The sequence below is a fragment of the Lonchura striata genome, chromosome 2 (genome assembly GCF_046129695.1).
Source record: "Lonchura striata isolate bLonStr1 chromosome 2, bLonStr1.mat, whole genome shotgun sequence".
Lineage (NCBI taxonomy): Eukaryota > Metazoa > Chordata > Aves > Passeriformes > Estrildidae > Lonchura > Lonchura striata.
In genome coordinates, this window is record NC_134604.1 from 112,278,521 (window position 1) to 112,303,219 (window position 24,699).

Below are 24,699 nucleotides of genomic sequence, written 5' to 3' on the forward strand. Positions count from 1 at the left end.
GGATGACAACATTTATTAAAATGAGAGATTAGAAAGCCTGAATCTTTTAGCACATTTCCCATTGCCCTCAGTAGGAAACAGTTTTGATTAAGGGTCAGACAATTTGACCCTGAGACTGTTAAGACAGCACAGTTACATTCACTGAGAAAAATCCCATTCACCCACATTTCGAGCAGCATGGTATATTCCTCTCCAGCAACATTCCCAGGAGTATTCCCAGTCTCACAGTGATGATTTCCTCATCCTGGTGGGGCACTTCAGTGACACAGGGGGTGTTTTCCAGCTGAGACCACGCACTGTACGAAATGCAATTTTTTCTCCTGCTGTTTTAATTACAGCAAAGCCAAGCTTCACCATCACAATGAGCCCTTGCATTAGAATGCAAATTCCCAATTTCTCATTGAATTTGAAACGGATGATTTATAATAGCATGAGATGATAATTAGAGGAGCTGCTACATATTTATTTGGTAATTTCCCAGAATATACTGGAGCTGATTCGAGTGCTAACTGGTTCCCAACCAAAGGCTGCACTGCTCTTTCCCCATTCTCTCTCTCTCCCAGTAAATCTGGATGGAGAATTCCCATTCTGTTTGGTGACAAATAACTCCCAAGACCTTTTTCTGTATTCCCATGGCCCAAACTAATTTAACTGGTGAATGGCTATAAATCTTCAAATGGTAAATTAAAGCCACTGTCCTTGATGGTTATTGGTTTCCTTGCTCTTTTACTTTTAAGCCCAGGAGAAAATTCTGTGGAAATGTTGCATTAGGGTTTGAAACCAGACAATCCTGTGGTTAGGTGCCAAGCAGAACTTACCTGCTGCTCCTTGCTGCCATTTCCTCCCTCATCTTTTTAATGTCACGCTTGCATTTCTCAATCTCCACCACTTTCAGGCCTTCCACTGTCAACAAAGGGAAACAAGAGGGCTGTTACCATGGCGAAAAAGTCGCAGGGTCTCATTTCACAGTGGTGCAAAATGTCAGCCAGCTCTGCCAGTGGGGTCACCCAGCGAGGAGCCGGCGCTGCCAAAGCCAGGCGCGACCTTGGAAACCCACGGGAATTCTCTGCTGCCAGTGCAGGTAACAGCCACAGCGCTTTCATTCACTCCGTGGCTTTTCCACAGCAGCAGGCAGCTCTTCTGCTGCCTTCACTTCTGGGCTGCAGGGCAGGAATCAGAGGAAATCCTGAGCAGGAAAAAGCCCCACTCCCGTGATGGGATGATAAGCGCGGCTACGCGAGCGCGTCCCGGTAGGATTAGAATTCCCATTAAGATAAAAGGTTTTAATTCATGCAGAGCATTAAGGAGCTCTGAGAGGCATTGCTGGATACAGAAAAAGCCAAAGTGAGAATGCAGGAGGGAGAGAAAAATGTTGAAAATTCGGCTCTAATGATAGATTTTTAACTATTGAAATCCTGTCACTTCTTTTTGCCGATCAATTCTGTAATCAAAGGCTATTTCTACATGCAGCACAGAAAATCCTATATTTCCCTTCTGCATGTAATTGTGAGAGCCACGAGGCAAAAAGTTTGATTGCCTTTTTATGCAGCAGGGCACTTTATTCCCCATAGCTGAGAGTGTGAGAATAATTCTCCCTTTTCTTTCCCCCTGGCTGAACTGTCAGTGTGATCAAGGACACAGCACCATTTATTACCTCCATGTCGTTCACATGCAATCATTTCACAGCTCATTTGTTTACTGAACTCCTTGTTTGCATGGATGAGCCATGGCTCAGGGAACGTGCCATGGGGAAAATCAGTATTCAGCAACTTTCTTAGAAAATCATAGTCTGAATCACACTTATCTGGAGAGCAAATGATAAAACCCTGCCTTGAAGGGCACAGCTTTGGAGATAAGCAGAGACCTCAGTTTTGTTTACCTTTATGAGAGTAACAACAAAGATTGCAGCTGGAACTGGGAAAAGGGAAAGAGATGTGTATGGACTAAGCCCAGAATGCCACAGGTTAGGAGAGGAAAGGGAAAAGTTGATGTTTGTTTACAGGGATGTCCTCCTGACATCCCATTTAGGCATTTATAAAAATGCCTGACATCCCATTTAGCCATATTAAAAATCCCATTTAGGCATTTATATTTTTTCGTCTGTCGTTGTTACAGGCAGTTTCTTTGGGTGATCACAGTGTGGTGATGCAGGCAAGCTGCTCTCCTGCTCTTTGGATATCTTAGTTCTGGATACCTCCCTACACTTTTTTGGGTGCTTTGCTCAATGGCTGATGGTCAGCTGTAGCTGATCTGCAGGCCCTGTGCTGCCCTGTACCACGCTGGTGTATTCACCTGGGAGAAATTCCATTTACCAAGATGCCCAATTGCTGGCCAGTGCCTATTTGAAGCAGAGTTATCAGTGACAGGGAAGTGGGGCAGGAAACTGCAGGGAGGAGTTCTGGTGCAATATGGTAGCCCTGAACATTTTTTCGTGTTGCATCTCTTTGGTTTTCATCCCAAATCTCTCTGGGGGAGCAGGGAATTTACATAATTATTTTCTTAAGGTAGATGTGAAGTGCTTACAAATTGCAAAGGGTTTTTTGCCAGCTTCCTCATTCTTGTGAGAGCTGCTGTGCAAAGTCAAGCCATGGGACGAAGCATTCCTGGTGCCAGCTCTTCATGGGCTTGTTTTCCAAGGGGAAGTGACAAGCTTTAGCTGGGATTTAAAAGTCAGCTAAAAGATTTGGCTCCCTGAAAACACATCTCTGGGCAGGAATGGGAAGGAAGGTGAGAACATTTTGTGTGAGGTGCAGATGTAGTGCTGTCATGAGCACTTATCCCCACACACACACACACACACACGTCCCCTCTGAGGAAGAAATCCTGGAGAGCACATGTGAAAGTGGTGGAAAAGGGATCTCTGAAGGAGGCAGGAGAAAAGGCAAAATAAAAGAACAATTCTTTCCACATTTGGCTTGCAAATGATAAATGGCCATGTCATGTGCACTGATTAAGGGGCCCATTACATTATTCTGCAGCGAGAAATACCTTCTGAAAAGACCCTGTGCTGTCTAAAGAAATCCTTGGGCTGAATCCAGCAGTGAAACACGGCTCTCAGAGCAACCTCTGAGAGCCCAGCTCGAGCAGGGAGGTTGGACACTCCCTCTCTCCCACGGTTTTGCTTCTTGAACATGACAGCCCAGGGAATTATTTCAGAATGCTGCAGACTGGGCTCTGTTGCAAACTCTGGAAGCCTGACTTTGAGCAGCCCAGGGAGCTGCTTCCCACAGATTTCTCCATCAGCTGCTGCTTCCACCGAGGGAGAGAACCCTCCTTTGGGGAGCAGGGAATTCAGTCCTCCTGCGTGGCCCAGCAGCTCTGGGCATGCTGCCTTCCCTAAACCAGCAATCAAATGCTGGAGTGGGCAGGTGCTCAGTTTTTTCCTGCCAGGAATGGCATGAATGCCTTGGTTATCTCCCTCCTGTGCCGTGAGCTGCCAGTGCTGAGAGGCAGAGGGTGTGCCAGGGGTCCCAGGGGCTCACCAGAGGCCAAAAGCAGCCCCTGGCTGGCTGGGATAGTTGCTTTCTTGGGCTGCCAAGGGGATACAAAGACCCACAGCTTACCTCATTTGCTCTAATCCATGGCACTTAGCCCTGAGGAGTGGAACTAGGCAGAAGTTTCACTGAAAATGCAGAGTGACTGAGCTCATTTGTCTTTTCTCTTTTTTTTTTTTTTTTTTTTTTTGGGGTCAAAGAATAAACCAGCAGAGCTTTGGGAGGAGCAGAGCAGCCAAACAGACAGGGAGGAATTCATAGCTGGGCTCCTTTCTGGGGGGTAGGCAAGCTGCAGGTTGCCCCTTCCATGGACATCCCTCAGCACCAGGAGCTGGGGTGGCCACAGGGAGAGGCTTCCCTGCAGCTGCTCTTCAAGTAAGGACATTTCTTCCTCTTAATTCTTCCACATGGGAATGGGATTGGTAATGGGATTGAGAAAAATGGGGAAAAATGGGAAAAAGGGATTGGGAAAAATGGGAAAAAGTGAGAAATGGGAATGGGAAACTGGGCTGGAAGATGTTCTCCACCAGGCACACCAGCATGGTGGCTTCTCCTAGGAATGTGGGTTCCACCAGGAACACTGAGACCACCAGGATTCCTGGGGGGGCGGGGGGGGAAATGGGAAAAATGGGAAAATGGGATTGGAAAAATTGGAGAATGGGATTGTAAAAATGGGAAAAAGGGATTGGGAAAAATGGGAAAAAGTGAGAAATGGGAATGGGAAACTGGGCTGGAAGATGTTCTCCACCAGGCACACCAGCATGGTGGCTTCTCCTAGGAATGTGGGTTCCACCAGGAACACTGAGACCACCAGGATTCCTGGGGGGGCGGGGGGGGAAATGGGAAAAATGGGAAAATGGGATTGGAAAAATTGGAGAATGGGATTGTAAAAATGGGAAAAATGGGAGAATGGGATTGGAAAAATGGGAAAAACAGGAGAAATTGGAAAATGGGATTGTGAGAAGTGGGAAAATGGAGAAATGGGAATTTCCCAGCCCCTCTTTCTCTTTATCAGCAGAGAGCTGACAAAGGGATCAGTCTCCCTGAGCAGCTGCAGGGTCAAGGTAGCTTCTGGTCAGGGGATGTTTCAGGAACAAGAAACTATTTTTTTTCCCAGCCAGCCCTAGTGGGAAAGTTCTTTGTGCAGCTGTAGTGCTGGGAAAGGCTCTCCTTGCTCCTGACTTCAACATTGAGCATCCTCAAGGATGTGGCCTTTGGAGTCACAACTGGATGGCAGCACCTCATTCATGCCCCTTCCCTGCCTCTCTGGGACCTGTGTTCTGCCTAATATACTGAAACAACTCAGAAACTGCACAAGGAGGGAAAAAAAACCCACCCAAAAAACCAGAAAAGGAGCTCATTGAGCAGGTGAATTGAATTTGGCTCTTGCACTGTAACGATGTGGTTGTGTTATGGTGCAAAGAACAAGAGAGGGAGCTGGGGGTGCCCAGCCTGGAGAAAAGGAGGCTCAGGGGTGACCTTGTCACTGCCCACAGCTCCTGGAAGGTGCCTGTGCCCAGCTGGGGCTGGGCTCTTTCTCCAGGAGCTGACAGAGCCAGAGGTCACAGCCTCGAGCTGCACCCAGGGAAATCCAGGTTGGATATCAGGGAAAAGTTTTTACAGAAATGGTGATAAAGTTCTGGAGTGGCTGCCCGGGGAGGTGGTGGAGTCACCACCCCTGGGTGTGTTTAACAAAGCCTGAATGTGGCACTGGGTGCCAGGGCTGGGTTGAGGTGCTGGGGCTGGGTTGGACTCGATGATCCTAAAGGTCTCTCCCAACCCAGTGATTTTGGGATGCTGTGGGGGATGGCACTGACAGCAGGGGGAGGGTGTTCCCCCCTGGAATTACAGACCAAACCCTCCAGTGAGGGTGGGCTCAGGTTCCCAGTGTCAGAGGGATGGGGGGACACAGGGAGGTGACAGCACCTGGGCCATGGGGACATGGGAGGGCTGGCCAGGGGCTGGGAGGTGCAGAAAGAGAGGTGGGTGGTGGAGACCCTTTGCCACAGGGCCATGGGAACAGCAGGACGTGGCCCTAGCCCCAAAGCTCAGTGCAGGGCTCAGCAGCCCCTCAAAGGGAGGACAGGAGGAGCTCTGGATGCTGGCAGCACCACCCTGGTCACCACACCAGGGCCACCACAGGCTCCCACCATCCCCACGCCTCACCAAGGGATGGCCTGTGGCCTTTGGGGCTCAAAATTGGCCAAATTACAAGAGATTAGAGAGAATGGAGGAGCAGGACAGGTCAGAGGTCACAAGGCACCAGTTCCCACTGTGATAGGAATAAAGGGACACTCACATTCAACCTTTTTCTCCAGCATTGCCAAGTGATTAGCTACTTCCGTTTTCAGTTCATTGATTTTAAAAACCCTGGAAAGAAAACCCTCATGTATTAATGTTATACATTTAATGCTCTCCCTACCCTAGGTGCTAAGAAATGTCCACATTTGTGTCTCCATGATTGATCTGCCCAGCCACGTTTGTCATGAGGAAAAGAAAATTTTCCATGGAAATGCTACCATTGGGGCAGAAAATACACCCAGGTTTAATTTTCAGAAAAAATAACAGGATATTTTTTTTTATGGCCCTGGGAATGTCCTGTGGCTGTACAACACTTCATCTCCCGCTCTCTTAGCAGTGATTTGCTACTGTACCCCCCCCTAGGGCAGCAAAGTTAAATTGATAATTGCTAAATTGATAATTCATAATTGTCCAAGAGCAGCGTCTTGGTGTCTGCACACTCTGAGACCTCCTCCCCTCCTGTGGAGTTACACTGGTGATTTGCTGGGCTGTGGTGGGACTGATCTGTCTTATTGAAACCAGCTGGGATTAAATAAGCAGCTACACAGATGCTGAGAAATCCTCTCTGAGGGGAGACATTTTTGGGTGATAAAGGGGAAAATGAAACAAATCTGATGATTTGACTGCTCAACAAAGAAGCACTTCTTTTTCTTCCTAAGAGGGAAGGAGCATTTACTACTTGATCTCCTTTTTAGATCAAAGTTAATCACTGAAATTGCTTTTTGGTTTGAGCTACTGTATTGCTGTCAGCAGGAAATAATGTGTCCCAGACCTAAATTTGGCAGGCAGAGTGGGATTTGAAAGATGTCTTAAATGCCCCTCTGCCTCCTGTGAAAATTTCACTTCAGGCTGATAAAAGAAATAGCATTTTAAATTAATAATGATGTTCAGTTTCTTACCTCGAGAACTGCTCAGCAATCTGTCCCAATAAATTCTGGAACAATTCTTCTTTCTCTGAAAAAAAAAAATAGAAGGAAGACATGACAGAAAAAAAAAAAAAAAAGAAAGGAAAGACGATATCATCAGCCCTTCTGCAAAGTGGTGTCCACAGGCTTCCAGTTGTGATGGTGAGGCCAAAAAATTGTTCAGGTCCTTTGAAGGGTGACAGGGTTTAGGAATGATTCCTTGTCTCACCTGCCTTCCTCTTCCTGCAGATTACAGCCAAGGTTTCTCAGAAGTTTTATTTTTGGGAGGCTGGGTCTCTGAGAGCTGGCCTGTTTTAAGGCAGCACTTTCTGGAGAGATTTTCCAAAGCCCTTGGGTGGCACACCCAGAATCCCAACAATCCCAAACTGGCTTTTGAAAGTTCCTGCTCACAGTCAGCATCTCTACACCACCAGCACACTGTGACACAGAGCTCACGGACACAAAATAAAACCCAGCTTGCCTTTCAGTTTTATCCTGGAGACCAATTATTTTTCCCTGGTGCAAATGCCCGAGGATTGTTCTGCCCTGCACAAACTCCAGGCAAACAAACACGAGATGACAAAGTGCTGTCCCTGCAGGACGAGGCCTGCCCTTCCTGGTCTGGGGGATGGACACAGCAGGGTACAAGTTTCCCAGCCCCTTTTCCCTTGAGAACTCGGCTTGGACGGAGCTGCCACAGGGATCCTGTGGGGATCCCATTGTTCCCCGAGTTCCTGCGGCAGTGGCCACGCTGGGAGCCCTCGTGGGCTCTCAGGATCTTCTGCTGGCTCAGGAAACTCAGCCTGATGAAGCCCCAGCCTCTTCCCAAGACAATCACAGGACTGCAATTCCCCACACAAGGAAAAGAAAACAATCCCTCGAAGCAGGACCCTGGATTTCAGAGGACAGCAGACTTTAGGAAGGAATAAGTAGGATAGCAGTGTTCTCCCATCATTTAGCTTTTAGCACAAATCACCTCTGCTGAGCCCTGAGATGCTGTTTTGGGATTGTTCCCTCTTTCCCCCAGCCATCCAAAGTGCTGTGGTGATTCCTGCACTGGGGATATGCTCAAGGAAAGGAAGCTCTGAGTGCACCCATAAACACACTGCAGATTACAGAACACCTATTTACACCCCACACAGGAACACCCGATGGCATTTCTGCAGACACTTCTCATCCTTCCCCGAGGGAACACGGCGCCTCACAAGTGCAATCACCCAGGCAAAAGACACCAGACAGAAATACAGCCCAGCATTTACCATTTATTTCTAAATAATAGCTCTTGTACCTGTTGAAAGGATTTGCAATTCATCGGGTATTAGAGACCTCAGCAATACTTGTCAAGAGCATTCACATCACTGGTCAAAACAATTTGTCTGTTACCTCCTGTGTCTCAAAACTGGGGCAAGCACTCTGAAAGTCTCAGATCTAATTCTCTCTTTTTTTTTTCCCTTTTCAATTTTTTTTTTTTCCCCCAGCTCCCAGCGGAGTGGCTAGCAGAGAAAACACAGATTACTTCCTCTCACAGAGACCCATTTTCCAGTTTTCTCACAAAACCCAAGCGCTGAAACAAAGCAAACGCCGCGTCCTGTTTTAAGAGAGGAGGAAAACTTACCGTGGGCAGCACCTGGGATGGCACAGAGTCCAACAGGGAAAATAAGCAGAGAAACCCGTGTCCTCTCCCTTCGATGCTGCTCAGCCTTCTGACAGTGGCTGGAGCGTGCCAGAGACTGACAAGTTCCCTATAAACACTGCTCCAGCAAAAAAAAAAATACCAACCCAACAATCTTACTTTCACTCCCTCCCCCTGTCAAAACTCACTCGGAGTACTAAGAAATTCCCATCCAGGGAACAGTCAGCTGCAATCTGATGTTTATGGATGTAATAAAAGACTTTGAAAATGAAGATGTATGTTTTTATAACCCTAGGGTGCAGTAAAGATATATGACTAAGAGTGGCAGTTCGCCTCATCTTAAAGAGACAAAGATCCATTTCCCTGCCCTGTTCCTTTCCGAGGGAAGACCTCTGGTAACCCTGCTTTCTGAAGAAAATGAGACATTGCTCTGACATAATTTAGTCTTGTTTATCCCTTCCTTTGTAAAACAGGAGGGTTAAGTGTGCTTTTGCTCCCTTCATTACCCTCTGCCTTCTTTTTTATTTTATACCTCTGGGCAGGGCTGAAGCTCCAGGTGCACACAGACACCTTTTCCCTCAGTTTGCTTCCTTTGTTTTGCTGTGATTCCCTTTCTGAAAAGCAAATAGTGCTGCAAGCAGCACTGGCAGCAGCTCTGGGTGCTTTGCTGAGGGTCCTGTTGCAGCATCCCCCCAAAAAAAACCCCTTTCTTCTCCCCTCACCTCCCACCAGCGCCGCGGACGTGCAACATCTACAAGTTCAGGTGTTCAGCAAGCCAGGGCTTTGCACAACACTCTGGGTGTTTTGCAGCTGACAAGTGACAAGCAGAACCCCCCAGAAGATGCTGCAATGGTTAATGCCGGGTAGGGACAGCAGCTCAGGCTTCCCCAGGCTCCCCAGGGCTCATTCCCAGCACAGCCACTCCTGCTCTTTGCCCTGTGGCCTCTGCCAAGCTCAGCAGGGAGCTTGGCCAGCACAGCGTGGAGAAAGGAGCTGTTCTGCCTCGTCTCCAGCACGTTCTGGGAGGAAAGCAGGTGCAGGGAGAATATGGCAGCAGCATCTTTTCCTGCGGCTCCCGCCGCGGCCGGGTGGGAGGCTGGCAGGGAGAGCAACCTTCCCTGCCAGACGGGCACCTGGTCACGCTGAGCAGCTCAGGTGAGCTGCCCTGGCACAGATGGTTTCTTACCCACTGGCAGGCACCCTCTGCCTCTTCCTGTACCCTCTCACCCTCTGGGATCACGGCCAGGGAGCCACATCCATCCTCCCACTCCCGTGGCTCCCTCTGCCACCCTGCCAGCCTTTGCCACCCTGCCAGGCTCCACAGGTTGTGGGCAGGGAGTCCGTGGGGTTGGGGAGGTGCCTTGGCTTCCCCCTGGCTTTTCTGCTTTGGCCAAGCAAGGCTGGGAGGGCATGGGCATCTCCCTTTCCTTGCCAGCACCAGGCTGGTGAATCCCTGCCCTGTTTCTCACAAATGCTTCTGCCTCCGGCTCAAGCTTCTGTCTGCATTTCACTTTGTGTGGTTTGCTTGGATCACGGCAGTCAGAGTAATTTTAAAAACCCACAAAAGCCTCAGGAAGGGGTGAGTTTCAAGCCCAAGCCCACATGCATGAATCTGTCATATGGAGATTCATGTAATTCACAGCTCAGGTTAATTTGGGCTGTTGCATGCACATTCCCCCTCAGGTGAGCAATCCCAAAGGAGCTGGCCACATCCCAGGGCATGCATTCATGTGGGATGCACCGTAAGGAGGGAGGATTTTTCTCTCCCAGTCTCTGCCTCCTCAGTCTTGCCTGAGCTGAGAGCATGAACAAGACTCTGAAAGGAGGAGAGATGGCAGAATAAGAAGATTTTGACACAGTGACAAGCTTCTGTTGTTTTACCAATACCACACCACATTCAGTATAAAATCATCCCTGCAGATCTCTAGTGCAGCCACTGCTGGGCTTTTCTGCCCTAACTTTGGAGCAGTAGGAAAATCCCTGTGAATGTTTTCCTGTCCTGTCCAGACCACACTGGGTCAGGCTGGCTTTTGACCTCCACAACAGCTCCTTTCTCTGCACTGTCAGAAACGCAACAGATTTCAATTTTACCCCTCAAGAGGATGCTGGTAATAGGGTTTGTTCATTTAATTGTCACCCCTGTCAAATCTATAAGTGCCTGAACCCTTCTAATTAGAGCAACAGCACAGCCATCAATTTTGTGAGTTGTGAGCCAGTTTCACCAGGGGGACACAGACCAGAGCCCTTCTGCTGGTGGGAGGGAGAGGATGCTCACTCAATGGGCTTGGAAATTAATATACCACAGACAAAAAAAGAGTTTTCCACAGAGGTTTTGATGCTCTGCATGGACAGCCAAGAATCTTCTGGTCCAGGGCCATAGGAGGAGGGACAGGATGTGGTCCAGCAGCTTCACAGGCTCAGAGCCAGCCAGCTCAGGCCTCCCCTAACCCTGACCCTAACCCTGAACCTAACCCTAACCCTAATCCTAACACTTGCAGACAGCTGACCTCTGACACATTGATGGCTGCAGCATCCAAACTCTCTGGAATAATGATTTTTATTTATTTCCAACCCTCTCCCCTGACTATGGCCAGGAAATGAAGAACTGTTTCTTAGCAGGACTCCAGTGGATATCTCCTCTGGTGGATAGAAGCCACTGCTTATGTTTTTTCCTCCCTAAGGATTATATTTCCCAGTCCCACCTTTTACAGCCTCTGTTCCTTGTGTCATTCTCCTGCAGCTGCCTGGGAGGCTGCTGAAAGAGGGGCATTACATCCCATCACTGGAAAATTGGGGTGACCCCATTTTGCACGTATTTGGATGAGCTGCTTTGGGAAGCAGAATGATGCAGGCAGAGTTGTGTGAGAAGTGAAGAATAGAACAGAGCTGTTTTGTGGGTTTTTTTTTTTTCTTTTAATGAAAAGGAACAATTTCCCACTCTGTTTATTCTTCCTACTGTCAGCAAAATGTCAGGATTGTTTAAGATTAATGACAAGCCATGTGAAAGAGAAAAAGATACCAAGGAACATTAGTTCCATCACGCTCAGCTCAACTTTCTTCCTCTTTCCATTGCAGACTCTGTCTTATGTTTTGACAATCCATGGCCAGAATTTTTCTTGCCCTTTTCAGCTCAGATCTTTGGAAATCCTTGTTTTATGAAATGCAGGGAGTGAAGAGAGATCTTGCTGACACAGGGAGCTGTGCTCTGCACAAAGCAGAGCCACGTGCTGTCAGCTGGGGATGAAAAATGAGGGCCTTGGGAGAGTGAGAAAAGTCATCCATGGTCCTATAAAAATATACTGTTAGCTTCATGTTAGGGGAATAAAAAAATACATTCAGAAAGGAGTATATTTTCTAGAAAGCCCCTCAGTCTGCTTCCCAGCTGGGATAACTCAGTGGCATCCATGCTGGCCCCATTTCTCTGTCATGGGGACTGGTTACTCACAGCAGCTGGGACACAGAGCCACGTGCTCCACCCCACCTTTTTCTGGTGTGATAATGCAAACAGTGCTCCCAGACCAGGAGAGTGATGCTGCTGCAGCAGGGTTTGTCACAATAAGGAAATAGTTGTGCAGACAGCTTCTTCCCCTTAGCAGTCACATGTGTCCCTTGGCTGTGACTACCTCCTTCTGGCAATCACTGACATGGGATTTGTTTATGGCTTGCTACAAATCTCACTGTGGGTGGGTTCCTCCCTGTTCCCTATGCTCTCTTTGCTCTCTGTTCACCTTTGCTCCCTGCATGCACAATCTCCCTGCTGTTGCCTCTCTGTCTCCCCCACATCCTCCATTCCAGATGCTTCTGCCAAGGCAGATGGCCTCAGAGAACAGCCTCAGTTCCCTGTACCTCCCCTTCTAGAACGCACAGTGCTGTCAGACACTGTTTCCATCCATCATTCAGGACCCTAAGCCAGAAGATGAGGTGGGACCACCAAAACATCCTCTCCTATCCCAACAATCTCACCTGCTCCTGCACACCACTTTTTCCAGCCCCAGGCTTTCTGTCTCACACTGTTCTGCATGTGCACTCTGTATTTCCAGGACAATCATAACCTCTTGCCCTTTGTCTCTCCTATCTTTCCATGTAACTGCTCCAAGGAGTGTCCCCAGCTGATGAATCCTCTCCTGCTGTGGCTCCAGGGTGTTCGGGCTGCCCTGATATGAGTGGCAGGAGACTCTGCAGCTGCATAGATGAGAGAAACCATGAGCCAGATGCTCACAGGAATTGCCCCAAGCCAATGTTCTGCTCCAGTGTCTGAGAGCATGATCCTGACAGCAAAGAGAAGTGGGAGGAATGGCACTCCAGCCCTGCCTGTGGCTGGGGAATGTGCTCCAGATGTTTTCTTTCACCCAGGCCCTCTTTCATCTTGTCAGGTGAATTGAAATATTTATCACATTTAGAGCTACCATGACCACAACAGAAATTATGTTCTCTCCTCAGCCATTTGGAAATAACATGGAGCTCAAATGTTGTGCTCAGCTTTCCAGCAGAGGAATGGGCAGGTTTAACAAAACTCTGCAGGACAGGCTTTCATTTGTCTTGCCTGAAGAAACCTCACTGCTCCATGCAAGGCTTTCCCCAGGGCATCAGGAGTGCTGAGTCAGACCAGAGCCAGGCACAGGGATCAGCCATTCAACTGATCCTCAAATTCATGGAAATTCAGGCACATTTTTTAAGATTTCCTGCAGAACACTGTAATCAAACACTTCTTATTCTGCTGCAGCTACAGCCATGACACTGACATCTTCGGGGTTTTGCATCATGGGCACATGATTTCCACATGCAAATGTTTGCAAATTCAGCTTTACTTAATTCAGCTTTAGAAGATTCAGTTCAAAAAGGTCATTTTACCTGAGAGCTGCTCAGTCATAACTGGTATCACTTTGTATGGAGACCTGGAAGAGCCACGGAGGGTTGATGTTAGCCACACTCAAAATGCAGTTTGCATTTCACATCTGTACTCCCTGAGAGGTACAAAGAAGTATCTGAAGATATTCTAAGATCTCTTAAAACCTGTGAGTTTGAGTAAGCAATGGGCACTTTTTCTGAACATAGAGAATTTAGAAACAGAATTATTAGATTCCCTGATTTAGAAACGGAATTATAGAATGGTTTGGGTTGGATGGGACTTTAAAAATCCTCCAGCTCCAGCCCCTTGCCATGGGCAGGAACACCTTCCACCATCCCAGGCTGCTCAGAGCCCTGTCCAGGCCTGGCCTTGAACACTTCCAGGGATGGGGCAGCCACAACCTCTTTTTGCTCTGTGTTTGTGCACTGTCCTGTGCAGGAGCTGCTGGGGCAGCACCACACAGTATCAATAAGAGCAATGGCAGTGAAATGTCATAAGGAAATATGGGCCAAAGCCAGCAATGAAGAGACCTAAACTCATCACAGGCTTTGAGTTTGCTTTTCAGGTAATCTGCTGGTTGTGTCCTAGCAGAGCAATCAGGAGTGGGGGAACAACAGAGCTTTGACAGCAAACAGGGAGGGACGGGAACAGATGTTCTACATTAAACACCTAAAAGCACTATTTTTTTCTTTTTTCCTCTGACAATTAATCAGAGGATGGTTTATCCAGTGGGGATGGTTTGTCCAGGGGGGATGGTTTGTCCAAGGGGGATGGCTTGTCCAAGGGGGATGGTTTATCCAGGGGGGATGGTTTGTCCAGAGGCTGCTGGTGTTGATGGGATGGCTGTAACAAGTAAAAATCTTCCAACCAGCACTCGTTACAGGCCAGCACACATTTCTCCCTGCACACAAAAGGCTTCAGCAGGCAGCCACCTCCCTTGCCCTCAGGGCTGAGCCTGTTCTGGGGGAGCAGGGGGCAGCAGGGCTCACCTCTCCGTGTTTGCAGGCATCGTGGGATCAATGGACACCATGCAGTTGTCTGCTGTCAAAAGGGAGATGGTTGTGTTCCTGAAAAGCAAGTTCCAAAGAGGGTTATTTGACCTAGAAATGCCAGCTGGAATTCTGTGCTGTGCATGTGATGCAGAGCCACCTTCCCTCCTGCAGATGCATTTTTTCTCCTTGCTCCTGGCCTGGCACCTCTGGTACCTCAGAGCAGAAAAAGTCAAAGCCCAGGGCAGGGTAGGCTTGATGCTTGACCCATGTAAAATGTGATAATTTTTGATCCCAGAGCAGACCTTGCTCCCTGCTAATTCATTTATTCTCTTGACTCATTGAATAATAATTTGTGTTAAAAAGCTGTATTTTGTGATACATTGACTCAGCAGCTATGTATTGACTCATACCATACAAATGACTTCTGGTGCTATGAATGTCTTGAAATTATTTAGTTACTCATTTACCAAAACAAACAAAGCAAATATCTTTCTGAATATGGGGTCTTTTTCTTTTTTAATTACTGTGCTAAAGGTGATCTCATAGACTCAGACGTAAACCTTGGAGGTTTACTTTGGCTCCAGGAACTTGGTTGAAATGCAATTTTCCTTTGAAAATCTTCTGATGAAAACAAAATGCCAAATATGCAGTGAACAGCCTGACTGTGAATGATTAAAACTGCTGAACAAAGTTTCCTGGGTGATGGAGTGGAAATCTTTGACATCATAGGAAAATGAGAGTTATTAACCTCTCTAATGTCAAATGGGAGGAAATAGAGCAAACAGCAAAGGGCATTAATTCTGTCCAGCAGCTTATGCAAATTCAATTTTATCTTTCAATCCCCAGAGCTGAAGTCATGCAATAAAACCATGATTAAAAGACTGGCTTATTTTTCTCCTGCACTTTTCCTGTATTGTAAAGTTGAGTGCCCAGAGATAAAGACTTTGCCTTGTTGCATCCAGCCTGTGCTGCTCGAGGGCCTTATGCAGACAGCAGATTCCCCCTTCTAGAGGTGATGTAGGGTTCTAGAGATGATTCAGGGGCTTCCCTCCCCCTGCTCTGATGCTGTTGAGCCAGGGACGGGCAAAATGACTTGTACGATTTCAGAAGGCAAATGAATATTTATTCAAAAGCACCTCTCTCTTTTATAGAGAACATTGTGAACATTAATTACATTGGTCTTAAAGTAAAAACATTTCACCTGATTGGTGCACTGGACTTAAGTCAGTGTGGTAGAACTTATCTATAAACAATATGAATGGAAAGCAAGATAATAGATTGTTTACATTCCTCCTGGACTTTTTCCCAGAATTAGCTTGGCAGAAATCTTCCTTTTTTTCTCTCTGACTGAACTGAGAATATCCAGACCTGCTCCATTGCCTGGAAGTGTTTCAGAGGTGGATGGATGGATGGATGGATGACAGATGGATGGATGGATGGATGGATGGATGGATGGATGGATGGATGGATGGATGGATGATGGATGGATGGATGATGGATGATGGATGGATGATAGATGGATGAATGGATGGATGGATGGATGGATGACAGATGGATGGATGACAGATGGATGGATGATGGATGATGAATGGATGGATGATGGATGGATGATGGATGGATGGATGGATGGATGACGGATGGATGGATGGATGGATGGATGGATGGATGGATGGATGGATGATGGATGGATGGATGATGGATGATGGGTGATGGATGGATGATGGATGGATGAATGGATGGATGGATGGATGACAGATGGATGGATGACAGATGGATGGATGATGGATAATGGATAATGGATGGATGACGGATGGATGATGGATGGATGATGGATGGATGGATGGATGGATGACGGATGGATGGGTGATGGATGATGGATGGATGGATGATGGATGGATGGATGGATGGATGGATGGATGGATGATAGATGGATAGATGGATGGATGGATAGATGGATGGATGGATAGACAGATGGATGGGTGATGGATGATGGATGGATGGATGGATGATGGATGGATGGATGGATGGATGGATGGATGGATGGATGGATGATAGATGGATAGATGGATGGATGGATTGATAGATGGATGGATGGATGGATGGATGGATGGATGGATGGATGGATGATGGATGGATAGATGGATGGATGGATAGATGGATGGATGGATAGATGGATGGATGGATGGATGGATGGATGGATGGATGGATGGATGATGGATGGATGGATGGAGGGATGGATGGATGACAGATGGATGGATGATAGATGATGGATGGATGGATGGATGGATGGATGGAGGGATGGATGGATGACGGATGGATGGATGGATGATGGATGGATGGATAGATGGATGGATGGATGGATGTTCTCCCACACACCCTTCTGTGACCCTGGACCCCTCTCAAATCTGAGGTTTCATCTGGATACTGCTTGAGGTTGAAGGGAACAAATCCTATTTGGATTTTCCCCATATGGAAAATTACAGCAGGAGGGATTACAGGGACTTTGTGAGACAACATAAATTAAGAAATACATGGCCTGGGCAATGGATTTGGAGATATTTATACTCTATAAAATGGTTCAGCTGGGGTGCTTTGTGTTTGAATTTGTCATACCTGAGATTAGATTTTAAAACACCTAAAGAGAAAGCTTATTACCTGGTGGCAATACTTCTTGTTGCACTCATATTTTACCTTAAAAACCAGGTTCTAAACATGTGCCTGCATTTCACTCAATATGGGCAAAAATGTAGTACTGAGATATAAATGGTAGGTGTGCCCAACCTATGTATACTCAGGGCTGGGCTTCTTCACTTGCTTCTATTTTAGATTATTTCTCCTCTGTTCTACTCTATTCCACCCTGTTCCTCATGTGCAGCCAACACCAAAGTGGCTCAATTCCCTGCTTCCACATTTTCCAACTCTTGATTGCCCCAGTTTCTTCTTCCAGCAGACTGGAACGAGAGACAAGCCTGAATAGCAGCTAAATAAATCATTTGGGGCCTGTCTTTAAACTGTTCCCAAAGGAAAGAAACAAAAGCGAAATGAATGTCACAAATGGCAGACCTACCTCGGCAACCCTGTTGCAATGCAGAAAAGGTCCATAATATCTTTGGAATTGCAGTATTTACTGAAGATCACCTTCCAAAGGAAACAGCAGCAGAGGGAAGAAAAATGAAGAACAAGAGAAAAGATGGTTAGTTCCCACAGAGATATGAATCCTGTTCAGGCATGCACTGGGCTAATTTTAAGGCACAGTCTGTGATTTCAATTATCTGATTTGATTTGTGAGCTGGAATATTTCTCTACTCCTTTGTAATACCTGTGTCTTTGTTGATAAAGCTCTGGAGACCTAAGTGCTGTTCAGAAGTGGAGCAATAACATGTGTGAACTGAGAGCAAGGGGTTCCTCAAAATGCAGTGTTGCTGTGGGATGATAACAACTGTAAATTAAAAGAGTGTAAGAGCCTGGATTTAGGAAGAAAACTGCGCAGAGTTGAGCAGGTCATGGGATGGTATAAAAGGGCACTGCTTTTTGGACTACACCAGCTTACACTAGGTTGAAAGTGAGCAGAGCTTGTGCCAAAATTCCTACTGTCAGATATTCCTGTTGTTAGGTCAGAAGCCAGACCTGGAATTGCAAAATTTGCCACTGTTACTTTCCCATGCCCCCAAACACCTCTTCACCCCCTCACCCTTACACACACACCAGGCAGCCCCAGTGCAGAGAAAACTGAGCAGCACATGCCCCAATCCCATTTTTCTATTCCTGCTGTTCCTGTGCCTTCAGTGGCACAATCCCATGCCACAGTTTTCCTCAAGACTCCTTTGTCCATCAGGACTTGCAGGTCATGGTCGTCCCAGCTTCTTCTGCAGTCAGAAACCACTTTAATAACACCATTACAGCACTTCTCATCAGTCTCATTACATCCCTGTGCAATACTTTAACTCTGAAATCTGAAGCTTGTTTATGTTAAATTACCTGCCCTGTATCTTATCATGGGTGAGTGGCAGGCCAGAAACAGAACCCAGGAGTCCTAATTTGATGTCTTGCTGGATTCAGAGACAGCACACTGCCTCTGAAAGAAAAACACTCAAGAATTCAACAGCATCACTCTGCATGAGGAGTGTCCCATTTCAATAAATGTGTATTTATAGGATCTCTGTCCTTGTGACTGAGGTCCCTGAGGTTGCTTCCAATCCAAACCCACATCTCTGTTGGGTGCATGTTGCACTATTGAATTTTCCAGTGTTCTAAATCAAAATCTTGTTCCTAGTGGGCTTATTGGGGAAAACGGCCACCATTGAAAAGGATCTCTGCTGCCAGTGAAACAAAGCAAGTGTAGGTGGAACAAAAAGCAAGTGTAGACATGAGAATGAAGGATGAGCTTTGAATTCTTCTGCCAGTGTTGTGCCCCTTTCGTCAGAGCAACTCTGAGCTCCTGAGTGACTGTGGTGGAGGCTTTGAACCTGCCAGAAAAATTAAGTGCCTCATTGCAGCCAGACTCTCCTTAAAGCCAGGAACAGCAGCAAGCAGTGGGGGCGGTTAATCCAGGGGGGATGGTTTATCCAGGGGGGATGTCTTATCCAGGGGAGATGATTTATCCAGTGGGGATGGTTTGTCCAGTGGGGATGGTTTATCCAGGGGGGATGGTTTATCCAGTGGGGATGGTTTGTCCAGAGGGGATGGTTTATCCAGTGGGGATGGTTTGTCCAGAGGGGATGGTTTATCCAGGGGGGATGGTTTATCCAGGGGGGATGGTTTATCCAGAGGGGATGGTTTATCCAGTAAGGATGGTTTGTCCAGGGGAGATGGTTTATCCAGGGGGGATGGTTTATCCAGGGGGGATGGTTTGTTCAGGGGGGATGGTTTATCCAGAGGGGATGGTTTATCCAGGGGGGATGGTTTATCCAGGGGGGATGGTTTATCCAGAGGGGATGGTTTGTCCAGAGGGGATGGTTTATCCAGGGGGGATGGTTTATCCAGGGGGGATGGTTTATCCAGAGGGGATGGTTTGTCCAGAGGGGATGGTTTATCCAGGGGGGATGGTTTATCCAGAGGGGATGGTTTATCCAGAGGGGATGGTTTGTCCAGAGGGGATGGTTTATCCAGGGGGGATGGTTTATCCAGAGGGGATGGTTTGTCCAGAGGGGATGGTTTATCCAGAGGGGATGGTTTATCCAGAGGGGATGGTTTATCCAGGGGGGATGGTTTGTCCAGAGGGGATGGTTTATCCAGTGAGGATGGTTTATCCAGAGGGGATGGTTTATCCAGAGGGGATGGTTTATCCAGAGGGGATGGTTTATCCAGGGGGGATGGTTTGTCCAGAGGGGATGGTTTATCCAGTGAGGATGGTTTATCCAGTGGGGATGGTTTATCCAGGGGGGATGGTTTGTCCAGAGGGGATGGTTTATCCAGGGGGGATGGTTTATCCAGGGGGGATGGTTTGTCCAGAGGGGATGGTTTATCCAGGGGGGATGGTTTATCCAGGGGGGATGGTTTGTCCAGAGGCTGCTGGTGTTGATGGGATGGCTGCAGGGGCTGGCAGGGGGCAGGCAGTTGTGTGGAGAGGGGCAACTTCCCTGCCCAGCAATGAAGCCCTCTCCTCTCACCTCACATCCCACAGGAAAGAGCCACAGAGCCTCTGGGCTCAGGATGCAGCAGCTCAAAGACACTTGTGGGGATTGACCTAATGACAAAACTCAGGAGGAACAAGAAACTTGCATTTTGCAGATGGACAGGGACATCAAGATCAAAGTTCTGCTCTCCTTGCAAGTGTTGGAAATGTGATTTTCCACCCCCCACAACCACCCCACGTTCTCAGGCACAGTTTGTTGACACCCATCACAGGCATGAGGGGCCGCAGATCAACCTGGAGGCTGGTGACCCAGGAGAGAAGGAATGTGTCTCCTGGGATGGCAGCTGGGAGGAGACAGGGGTGCTGCAGCCACCCTCCCCAGACTGAGCAGGCCTTGTGTGCTCAGTGAGGTGAGGACCACGCTGGAAAAACAACAAATCATCTAATTAAGGACTCCTCTGAAAGGTGTAGGTGCCAGGAGGTAATTAAGCCTGCAGCTTCACTTGGTCAGCCTCGACTTTCAAGTGCTTTAATTCCTAAATTGTTACAGCACTGGTGTGACATGGCTCCCCTTCACCTCCAAGGTGCCTTTCAGACTGCAGGGGATGTCCCTCACCTGGAGGTGTCACAGGGCACCACCAGAGCTCCGTCACTGGAAATGGGGAAGCCATGGGAGATGCCAGGCTGTGCTCTGCTGCTGATGCCTGCTCAGAGCCCAGGGCATGCCAGCCTGAAGTACCAGGACAGTCTGGACAGCACAGCAAGGCCTGGTTTGCCCTCATTCAGCAAAGCTCCAGCTTTCAGTTTTCACTGGTGGTGAGGAGCGTTCTTACTCCTGAGCAAAGCACCAGGGGTTCTGTGGCAGAGGATGAAGGTGGCACTTCTTGAGGTGGGTGTGACTACACTTCTCGAGGTGGTGTGAGCTACACTCACACCCACCTTCCCTGTGTTCTGCCCCAGATGAAATTACTCCAGGCAGGATCTTCACAAAACCTGGAAGCACTTGATTGCTGAAGCAGGGTTTAACTGCTGCTGGGAAAATGGGTGTGTTTTGAAAGTCAAGATTGACCCTTGGTTGTTCAAGCACAGAAGCAATCAAAGCAATAAAACATAGCCAATGGAGCTCAGATAGGGCTGAAATCCTGCTCCTAGCAGAACCCAGCATCCTGACAGAGTGATAGCTGCTAAAATTGGCTGGAAGAATATTGGAGTACAACTGGTACATGCAGTAACTGGGCAGATGATGTTAATTGTGGCTGAACAGAGGCCGAAGGCTTGTCATGTGCCAGGAGTTCTATTTCAGGTATTGAGGTTTCTTTTTCTGGAAATCAATTATTATTGACCAGGACAGACAAGAGAGGACAAGACAAAAAAAAAAATTATTAGGGAACATTAAAGGTAAGAAAGTTGGCCTGACTCATAGAAAGCAGTAGGAGCTTTCAACACACTGAGGATGGATTTTATTGTTTCCTTTTACTCCATGCAGTAGTGAAAGAGTGGGAAGAGAAACAAAGGCTGTGATACTAGCTCATGAGCTAATCTCCATACATGTTTTTCAGTTTCCCCATACTTGGCATTTTTACTTAGGTTTGCTAAAACTGGATTTGTGAATCACCCACTGCAGTTTCGTACTCATCTCAGGATGCTTGTCCTCAGCTGGTTGTTTTTTTGTTTTTTTTTTTAATCAAAAAGCACATGCTATTAAAATTTCCTTCTTTTTCAGCCTGCTGAGCTTTTCTGAGCATCTCCCTTCTGCTGTAAAGCACAGCAGCCAGCCTCAGATGTTCTGTAGCAACGTGCAGTTGTTCCTGGCATTGCCCACGGGTTCGTGCTCCCAGCAAAGTCGATGCCAGTGGTGCTGATGGAACACAACTGGAACGTGGTTTAGAGGGTGGGAGGACAGCACGGGGCACTATTGATGGCTCCAGCACAGAATAGGAATCCTATGTGCCTGGAGTGCATCATCCCTGGGGGACATCAGCAGCAGGAAGGCAATGTGGGGACACTTGGCTGGTGGCCACAGTGTGGTGGCACCCATGTGGGGCACGTGGGCTGTCCTGTGACCTGCAGAGGTTGACCTGCAGCTTTGAGGACAGGCAGCCCTGGCACTGGCTGCAGGACACAACATCTCATACACAGCCTGTGGACATGTCCCTGCTTGGGCAGCTGTCCCAAAACCCTTGCTGCTCAGCCTGAGCCTCCATGACCACACATTTCTGGCACTCTCTGGGGGTGTGATCCACACATTTTGTCTCCCTTCAGACCTGTCTCAGCTGTCTCTGACCCACATCTTTCTTAGGTCCCTGTGGGTGACTAGCCACTGCTGAGATGTGTCTCACAGCATCCCATTCCCTGCATTAATGCCTGGTGCTGGAAGATATTTTTGCTTAGGAGAAGATTGAGATTTTGCTTAACAGAGGCCAAAGTTGGGACACCAGAGTAGTTCCTCCAGCTCTGGTAGTGGGCCAAGATCACACATGTATAGGGTTTCCTGTAGTGAAATTCCAGGCTTCCTCATAACACATATTTAAAAAGTGCATAGTCATGCAAGTCAGCCCAAAAAATGTAGGGATGAACCTCCAGGGATGAAGAAAAAGAGGACACGGGGACTCTGATACTGCTTGGTGGCACAAAAGTCTCCTGCAAGGCCAGTCAACACACAAGACACAGCTTCTGAAAGCAAAGGCAGAACTGAAATCACGTTGAGCAGTCACAGCAGTGACAAACCACTTGGGGAAGGGAAACACAGGCCTCTGCTTCAGCTTGATGACTAATTGTCAAGGAGAAAAATCAGCCACATATAAACCCTGTTAACTGCATTTCCCTTGGATTTGTGCCAGGAGGAAAAGGATGTATTCCTGAAAAGTCATCCAGCATCTGCAAACAGTTTTTTGTTGGTTTTTTTTTTTTTTCCCCTGAGAGTTAACATGATTTTGTATTTCTGTCCTTGCTGTTGTTATCACAACCTCTGAGATGGTGGATATCCCATCCCTGGGAACATTCAAGGCCAGGTTGGATGGGTCTCTGAGGAACCTGATCAATTTGAAAATGTCCCTGCTTACTGCAGAGGGTTGAACTAGACCCTTAAGGGTCACTTCCAACCCAATTCTATGATTCTACAACATGTAGAAAAAAAAAAAAAAAAGACAGGAAAAGCAGCCTTCTCTGAATGTTTAACTTGTTTGTGCCAAGGAGTTTCCATCAAGACAAAGGAGCAGCCATTCCATTTAAGTGGGCAACGTCCTGTGTGCCTTGGAAAGCAACGTGATGCAACTGGGGGAAAAGCAGAATGAATAATAACTGAGGCTTTTTGGAGTGGAAAGAACATTTTGATGAGGCATGCAGGGACTGCAAAGTAGGACAGCAGTGGTTTGATGGGCATGCCTGGCTCCTGGCCTGGCCCTCAATTCTGTGGGACTGGTTTCTTTCCTGGAAACAGTTCTGCAGGTTTTTTTCAACATTTTCTTCTGAAATAAGGAGCCATTGTCTCTTAATCCACAGTATCCACCTCTGGTCTAGGACAAGGATTTAAAAACCCCTCTTGGTCAGAGCAGGGATTAAGAGCCCTGGTGCTCTGGGCTGGTTTTCCCACTTGGTGAAGAGCTCAGATTAAGGACTGTGATGGAGATTTTACTAAAGGACCATTGTGCACAGACCCTGCAGCCTACCAGCTCACAGCTAATCACATTATATTTTGCTTTCGGATAGGATAGGTAAAAACACAGTTTACAAATCCAATTTCTGTTCTATATTTGATCCTCAGGAGAGCTAATCCTCTCTGTAAACAGCAAACTATGTCCAGAACATTATCCTGTTCTGATCTGCTGTCTGTAATTGGGTATTCTTCCAAGGATTTAACTTCTGTTTGATTATTTTTATTTTACTCTAGTAAAATTACTAAATAATAATGTAAAAATATTTTTGAAGCCAGTGTGCCCTCAGTTTCCACTTCTTTTCTTCTGGTTTCAACCTGCTGTCTTCAATACTTTAGCACTTGCTCATGCCTTTCATTCAGCTCAGTGAACAATGTTCAGAGTGAGGGCTGAAATTGCAGGCTTTAAACAATCTAAATGACAATCTTTCACTAATGAGAATGGGGGATACTATGTCAGAAAAGATTCTAGTAAAACTCAGTTATGTATCTTGCATGGACTGTGAAAATTGCTGCTGCTTCTGTAAGGGCAGCTTTCATGGAGGATTTCTGAACTATTAAGGCAGAAGGTTCATGTGAAATTTTTCATTGTGATTTTCCCTGTCTTTCCAGAGGTGTTTGTCGTCCATAACAAAATGAAGAACAATACAGACATTTTAGGTATTCCTCTGTAGGAATCACTGGAAGGAATTCATATTTCTTGACCCATAAGCAAAGAGGTGTTCCTCAAAAAATATCCACAAATGACCTCTCTGTCATAGTCCCCAATATCCAAAAGAAGCTTCACCTAAAATCCCAAATTTAAAAACATTCCATCTTTCTCATTCTTTAAACTCAGATACAAACATAGCATCAGCCCAACTATACCCAAACTCTCCATCTCCTTTTTTATTTCTGGCTCTCATTAACAGCTGATATTCAGAAAACCACTCATTTATCTGAGCTTCGAATGTTAGGAGCGTTAAAAATAGTCTGCCAGATTTGCCATCTGTTTGATACAGTGGGAGCTTCTCTAAGAGAAGAACAGAAAACCAGAGCATGTGTGCATGTCCATGTGTGGGGGAGAAAACACCAGAGCCCTCAGCTGAGGGTCTGAGCAAAAATGAAAACTCCCCCGAGCTCTTCAAACACTGACTCTGATAGAGGATGAGAAGTGTGGCAGATATTTTATCCCAAAAGCCACAGCTCAGTAATCCAGCTGATTCACACAGTTTTGGGCGGGGACATGGCTTTAGAATGTTCATTTCAACACGAAATGTAGGTGTGGGGTTTGCCTGAGGTAATTTGAACCATCCACA

General features: G+C 47.1%; 1 protein-coding gene across 4 annotated transcripts in view; it reads right to left on the reverse strand.

Moving 5' to 3' along the window:
* The window catches only part of PDE9A (phosphodiesterase 9A), a 55,461-nt gene that overhangs the window by 22,560 nt on the left and 8,202 nt on the right, over positions 1-24,699 (reverse strand). The window contains exons 2-7 of one of the 4 annotated variants that reach the window (XM_021546766.2): positions 17,242-17,312; positions 14,172-14,249; positions 13,185-13,228; positions 6,695-6,749; positions 5,794-5,864; positions 819-903 (exon numbers count right to left, since the gene is read on the reverse strand). In XM_021546766.2, the coding sequence (XP_021402441.1) occupies positions 819-903; positions 5,794-5,864; positions 6,695-6,749; positions 13,185-13,228; positions 14,172-14,249; positions 17,242-17,312 (404 nt within the window). Of the gene's footprint in view, positions 1-818; positions 904-5,793; positions 5,865-6,694; positions 6,750-7,181; positions 7,498-8,315; positions 8,657-13,184; positions 13,229-14,171; positions 14,250-17,241; positions 17,313-24,699 lie in introns of those variants that run through there. The other 3 variants (XM_021546768.3, XM_077781691.1, XM_021546767.3) reach the window with 3 other exon arrangements.